General features: G+C 39.7%; 1 protein-coding gene across 1 annotated transcript in view; it reads right to left on the reverse strand.

The window, feature by feature from the left end:
- LOC140497116 (cytochrome P450 3A12-like) overlaps nucleotides 1-2589 on the reverse strand; it is a 46135-nt gene extending 43546 nt beyond the window's left edge. The window contains exon 1 of the mRNA XM_072597680.1: nucleotides 2457-2589. Coding sequence (XP_072453781.1) covers nucleotides 2457-2527 — 71 coding nt within the window. The 5' untranslated portion in view covers nucleotides 2528-2589. The remainder of the gene's footprint in view (nucleotides 1-2456) is intronic.
- Between the last annotated feature and the right edge of the window lie 3953 nt (nucleotides 2590-6542).

Consider the following 6542-nt stretch of genomic DNA (forward strand, 5'->3'; position numbering starts at 1 on the left):
GGTCATCTCCAGTCATCCTGATGAAGATCTGGTCACTGGATTCAGATGACTCTGGAGGAGAAGTGAGGCTGGTGACCTGCACAGCCCTCCCTCACTCAAAAAAACAAAGTCAAGTGCAAGTCATGTCATTATTTCTCTGATAGCATGGTCTTCTTCGGCGATGAAGGATGAACACACACAAATTAATCTATGTAAATTTCGGTTATGGAATTGCATCTTTACCCTATAAAAATCCATATTGCTTTCTCTGAAGTTACTGGTTCCTCTTGGAACTTAGCCCACTTCTTGAGAGGTGTCAGTCTCAATAAATACCTATACTTGGATTAGAGGTGGTCTGACTGAATTCTTTGAGAATGTTCCACCACAAGGTATCATGAAACCCCCCAAAGTTTTGGCATCCCGGGGTTTAAATCTCAATACTATGATACTGAAAAAGCTGTGAGTCCAGCCCTGTAATGGGTCCACCTGATGTTCAAGCTCTAGCTCACCCAAGTTTGAAGAGGCTCATCCCAAAGTTGACTGCAGAGGCACAACTTTGTTGGTCATAGTCACTCTTGATTACCCTTTAATGGGCCAGAAAGGGATTGTGGTCTGTTGTGGTCAAGGAAAGCCCATGGCCAGTGAAATTACAACTTGTTTAAATATTAAAGCACAAAGATACATTGTTATTAAGAAGATATGCTCCTTTTGTCCCACGGGAAAGTGAATCATCATAGGATTTGACTAACAGAATTAAGGTGCTCAAAGATTCTTGAATGGGGGATGCTAGCCCTCTCACTAAGCACTATAATTTTAGCTCAAACCTTAGAAGTCATCCAGTCCAACCCTTTTTTTTTAAGCTCTCTGAAGGTCACATATGACTTAACCAAAGTCAGAGAGCTAGAGACAGTTTCAGGATTTGAACTTGAATCTTCTGACTTCAAATCCAGAGAGCTCTCCACTAAGGCTTCTATTTGTCTTAAGTCCTTTCCTCACAACAACAAAACTGCAAGGTGGGTAGGGCAATTATTGTCACCATCTATCTCTTACAGATGAAGAAACTGAGGCGCAGGGAAATAAAGCCACTTGCGTAGTGTCAGAGCTGGTAATCTAAACTCAGTTCATCTGCATTTAAATTTGATGCCCTGATGCCAAACTAGAGGCTTCCAAGTCCAGTTCCCTCTTAGCCAGAGGTGAGCCACCTCTGCCCCTTAATCTTTATTACTTGTCCTTCAGTGCAAATACTTGGTCCCATGATTATATCTTTTTTTGAATATTCAATTATTTTAAATTTTTAGTTCCAAATTCTCTCCCTTTTCCCTCCCCCACCCATTGAGAAGGCAAGCAATATGATGCCCATAAAATCATGCAAAACATTCATCCATATTAACCATTTTATTGACCACTTGACTGTTGGGTCCTTGTGAGCAGGGACTTTCTTTGTATCCCCAGCATTGGCACAGAGCCTATGACATAGTATATGTTTAATAAAAATAATGCTTTTGGAATTGACTGGAATCTTCCTCCCCACTAAGAAACATTGAAGATAGACAGTTCACAAGTCTGAAAGGCTAAGGGTTCTTAAAGATCAATTATTAGGTGGTGGAGACAGCATGATCCAGTGGAGAGAGTGCTGATTCTAGAACTAGAGGAGATGGATTCAAACCCATCCTCTGCCACTTGTTACTTATCTGACCTTGGGTAAGTCTTTTACCTTTCAGGGTCTCAGTTTATTCAGTGATAAAAATGAGAGAATCAGAATTAACAACTGAAGGTCCCTTCCATATCTAGTATAAAAAGAGGGCACTGAACTTGGAGATAAAGAATATATGGTTTCACGTCTGAACTATAACATTTATAATCTATGTGGTTCTCGGCAAGTTTTTAACTTCTCTGGGTCTCAGTTTCCTCAATGGTTAAAATGAGGGAGTTGGACTAGATAACTAAAGGTCCCTTCCATCTCTTGTATAAGAACAGGACACTGGATTTGGAGGCAAGAATACATGCGCTCACATTCTATGTTCCCCTGGACAAGTATCTTAACTTCTCTTGGCCTCAGTTTCCTCATATGTAAGATGAGAGATTTGGAATCTATGACCTTTGCAGATCTGAATCTATGATCCCATGGTTTAAGAAGAGGAAAGAGAAAATCTAGATTTGTTATGATGTAAATTCCCCCAGCTCCGTACTACTTCCTCATTCCTCTCTGTGAAAGAGAGAACTGAAACTTGTCTTTCTCTTTCTTTCTCATCTACCCTCTGTTTCTCCCTCTTTCCAACACATTACTTTCAGGGTCAAGGGCTAATTCTCTAAAAGAGTGCTAATCCTTGGAAGAGGCAGGAAGCCTAATTTGTTTAAAGCACAATGTGCTCTCTCTCACAAGACAGCAAATTCCCAAGCTATGAATGGCTGGATTTTGTCACTTTCTTAACCCAAACCCAAACTCTGAAACAGAAAAAAAGGGAGACTAGACTTACAATATCAGCAGAGTGACACAAGTCACTAGTAAGGTCCAGGTTTCCGTGGAAAGGTTGGTAAAGAAAGCCATGCCTCTGATTAATGACCTGGCTCAGAGACTTCTGCTGTTGCTGGGGAAGTAGGGAAAGATTATCTAGAAATACTGTTCTGTGGGAGTGTCTGGTTGTTGCTTTTGGTCACATGGTGATATCCCTGATGCTTCCTGCATGTGTTTATTGATTTCTCACAACCTTTTCCTCCAAAAGAAAAGATAAGACCTTTTCCTGTCTCAACACAGAGCAGGTAAATTTAGCAGCAAAAGTGATTTCAGAGGTCAGTTTCGTGTTATTGATGAACAACAAGCCTAGATTAGCTGCCTGTCCAAAGTTACAGAGCTAGAAAGTAGCAGAAGTAGGATTTGAGCTCTTGCTACTGGTTGCAAATCCAGGAAACTTCCCACTGCATCCTCAGGCATTCTTTTCTTTTGGAAGCTTTAGGTTCCTTCCTGTAACCCTGGAATTCCCCTTAATTTGCCTTTCAGCAGAGGTAGACCCATACACGGTATGGTCTCAGTTTTGCGGAGTAGGTGATTCTTGGTTTTAATCCTCGCTCCTTTGATCTTTGAAATATCATTTTTCAAGCCCTCTGATTCCTTGATGTAGAAGCTGCTAGATTTTGTGTTATCCTGATTGTGTTTCCCCAATCCTTGAATTGTTTCTTTCTGCCTGATTGCAATATTTTCTCCTTGACCTGGGAGCTCTGGAATTTGACTACAATATTCCTAGGAGTTTTCCTTTGGGGATCTCTCTTTGGAGGTGATCAGTAGAGTCTTTCAATATCTACTTTATTGCTAGACTTAGCTCTTCTCAGGAATACAAAAATCTAAGACAATTTCAAAAGACTCATGACAGAAAATGCTATCCACATCCAGAGAAAGAACTACGGAATCTGAATGCAGATTGAAGCATACTATTTACTCATTTTTTGTTGGTGTTATTTTGTTTTTTTCTTTCTCATGGTTTCTCCCAGTCAAACTAATTCATCTTTCCAACATGACTAAGTTGAAAATATGTTTAATAAGAATATATATGTACAACCTTTATCAGATTGCATGAAGTCTTGGGGAGGTGGAAGGGAAGGGAGGTGGAGAAAATTTAAAACTCAAAAGCTGATGGAAGTCAGTGTTGAAAACTAAAATTAAATAAATCAATTTAAAGAAAAAAATGGATAGACGTTCATGAAATAATGAAAAACAAAGTCAGCACAACCCAGAAAACTTTTATACAGTAACAGCAATATTATTTTGAACAAACTTCAAGTGAATAAGTCAATTTGACTATTAGAAATACTGGATCTGGGGGAGAAGACAAGATGGCAGAGTAAAAACCAGGACTTGCTAGAGCTCTCCCCCAAAACCCAGACAAATACCTGTAAAAATTGGCTCTAAACAAATTCTGAAGCTGCACTACCCAAAAAATGACCCAGTGAAGCAAATCTCCAGTCCAGAACAGGCTGGAAGGTCGATGGAAAGCATCTATCACATCAGACTGGGAGCAGATCACCATCTGGCGTGGGTCATGCAGGCACAGACAGGACCTGAGCAGGCCTGGAGGGAATAAATCATTGGTACCTGTGGTGGTTTCTAGACTTCTCTACCCTGAAACACTAAGGACAAATTGGAAGATCAGTGGGAAAAATGTGTGTGAGAGAGTAGAGTGGTCAAGTCCCATCCCCAGGGTGGTGGAGGGGGTAGAGGAGCCCACAGTAGCCACAGAAGCAGCAGGGGCAGCTGTAGTTGCTGTTTCTGGAGCTCTAGGCCCACAAATTATGGGGAGATTAAGTGGCTAACAGTACACTCCCCACCATCACTGGAAGCAGAGAACTATTTTGACAAAGTGCTCAAAAGTCAAGTAATTGACTGGGGAAATGAGCAAAAACAGGGGAAAAAAAGAATACTGTAGAATATTATAAGGTGACAACAAAGTTAAAACTCCTCCATCCAAAGCCTCCACAAAACATATGAATTAGTTGCAGGCCATGGAAGAAATCAAAAACAATTTTGAAAATCAAGTAAGAAAAGGAAAGGAAAAAATTGGGAAGAGAAATGAGAGCAATGCAAGAAAATCATGAAAAGCAAGTCAACAACTTGCTAAAGGAGACCCAAAAAATGCTGAAGAAAATACACCTTCAAAAGTAGGCTAACTCAATTGGCAAAAGAGGTCCAAAAAGCCAATGAGGAGAAGAATGCTTTAAAAAGCAGAATTAACCAAATGAGAAAGGAGGTTCAAAAGTTCACTGAAGAAAATAGTTCTTTAAAAATTAGAATGGAGCAGATGAAAGCTAATGACTTTTTGAGAAACCAATAAATTACAAAACAAAACCAAAATAATTGAAAAGTAGAAGATAATGTGAAATATCTTATTGGAAAAACAACTGACCTGGAAAATAGATCCAGAAGAGACAATTTAAAAATTATGGGACTAGCTGAAAGCGTGATCAAAAAAAAGAGCCTAGACATCATCTTTCATGGAATTATCAAGGAAAACTGCCCTAATATTCTAGAACCAGAAGGTAAAATAAATATTGAAAGAATCCACCAATCACCTCCTGAAAGAGATCTGAAAACAGAAACTCCTAGGAATATTGTAGTCAAATTCCAGGGTTCCCAAGTCAAGGAGAAAATATTGCAAGTAGCTAGAAAGAAACAAAGAAACAATTTAAGTATTGGGGAAATACAATCGGGATAACACAAGATCTACCAGCTTCTACATTAAAGGGTCGAAGGGCCTGGATTACAATAATCCAGAAGTCAAAGGAACTAGGATTAAAACCAAGAATCACCCACCCAGCAAAACTGAGTATAACACTTAAGGGTAAAATAATGGTCATTCAATGAAATAAAGGACTTTCAAGCATTTTTGATGAAAAGACCAGAGCTGAATAGAAAATTTGACTTTCAAACACAAGAATCAAGAAAAGCATGAAAAAGTAAATAAGAAAGAGAATCATAAAGGAAATTACAAAACTGTGTTTACTGGGTGCACTACAAATTTATCCTCCATAATCTCAATTGCGCCCAAATTGAAACAATACAATCCTTATGCACCTCCCTAATTATCTCACTGTCCCAATTACCACAATGACTTTTCCAAACCTTTCATTCCTCCTCAGACCTCCTATCACTCCCCCCTTCTCCTCACCTTCTCAGTCTAGAACCTTAACCTATGCTTCTTCAAAGAAAACTAAAGCTATTTATGAAAACTCTCTCTTCTCCCTTCCTCATCTCACATCACTCTGATGTCTCTTCCTTGTTTTCCCCTTTCTCCTCTATCTCACAGGAAGAGGTAGCCTTTTCCTAGCTAATGAAACCCTTGATCCTATTTTATCCCTTCTCTAGATGATTGTTCCCCTGTAATCTCTCTGTCTCTCTGTGGTTGTCTGTATCTCTCTCCAATTCTCTTTGACTCTCTGTGTTTATGTCTCTGTCTCTGTCTCTGTCTCTCTTTCTCTCTCTCTCTCTCTCTCTCTCTCTCTCTCTCTCTCTCTCTCTCTCTCTCTCTCTCTCTCTCTCCCTCCCTCCCTCCCTCCCTCCCTCCCTCCCTCCCTCCAATTTCTTCCTATTGGCTCTTTCTCAGATACCTAGAAATGTGCTTATGTTCCCTATCTTTTGGAAAAAAATCCTAACTTGATCAAGCCAGTCCCATTCCCATGACATATCTCTTCTTTTTTTCATCTTAACTCCTACAGAAATCTCTTACTGTTGCTTCCACTTCCTTTCCTCTCACTCTGTTCTAAATTCTTGGTAATCTGGCTTCTGACCGCATCATTCACCTGAACATTCCTCTCCAAAGTTACCATTGCTCTGTTAATTGCTCATCTTTTGACCTTTTCTAAATCCTAGTCCTCCTTGAACTCTCTGCAGTATTTGAAACTGTTGATTAATCTCTTCTCTTGGATACTCTATCCTTTCTGAGTTTTCTGTTAACAGTATTTTCCCTGGGTTCTCCTCCTACCTATCTTATTACTCTTTCTCAGTCTCCTTTGCTGGATCTTCCTCCAGGTCAAAGCCACTAATTGATGCTTTGTCCTGGGCTCCTCTTTTCTAC

The sequence above is a fragment of the Notamacropus eugenii genome, chromosome 3 (assembly GCF_028372415.1).
Source record: "Notamacropus eugenii isolate mMacEug1 chromosome 3, mMacEug1.pri_v2, whole genome shotgun sequence".
Lineage (NCBI taxonomy): Eukaryota > Metazoa > Chordata > Mammalia > Diprotodontia > Macropodidae > Notamacropus > Notamacropus eugenii.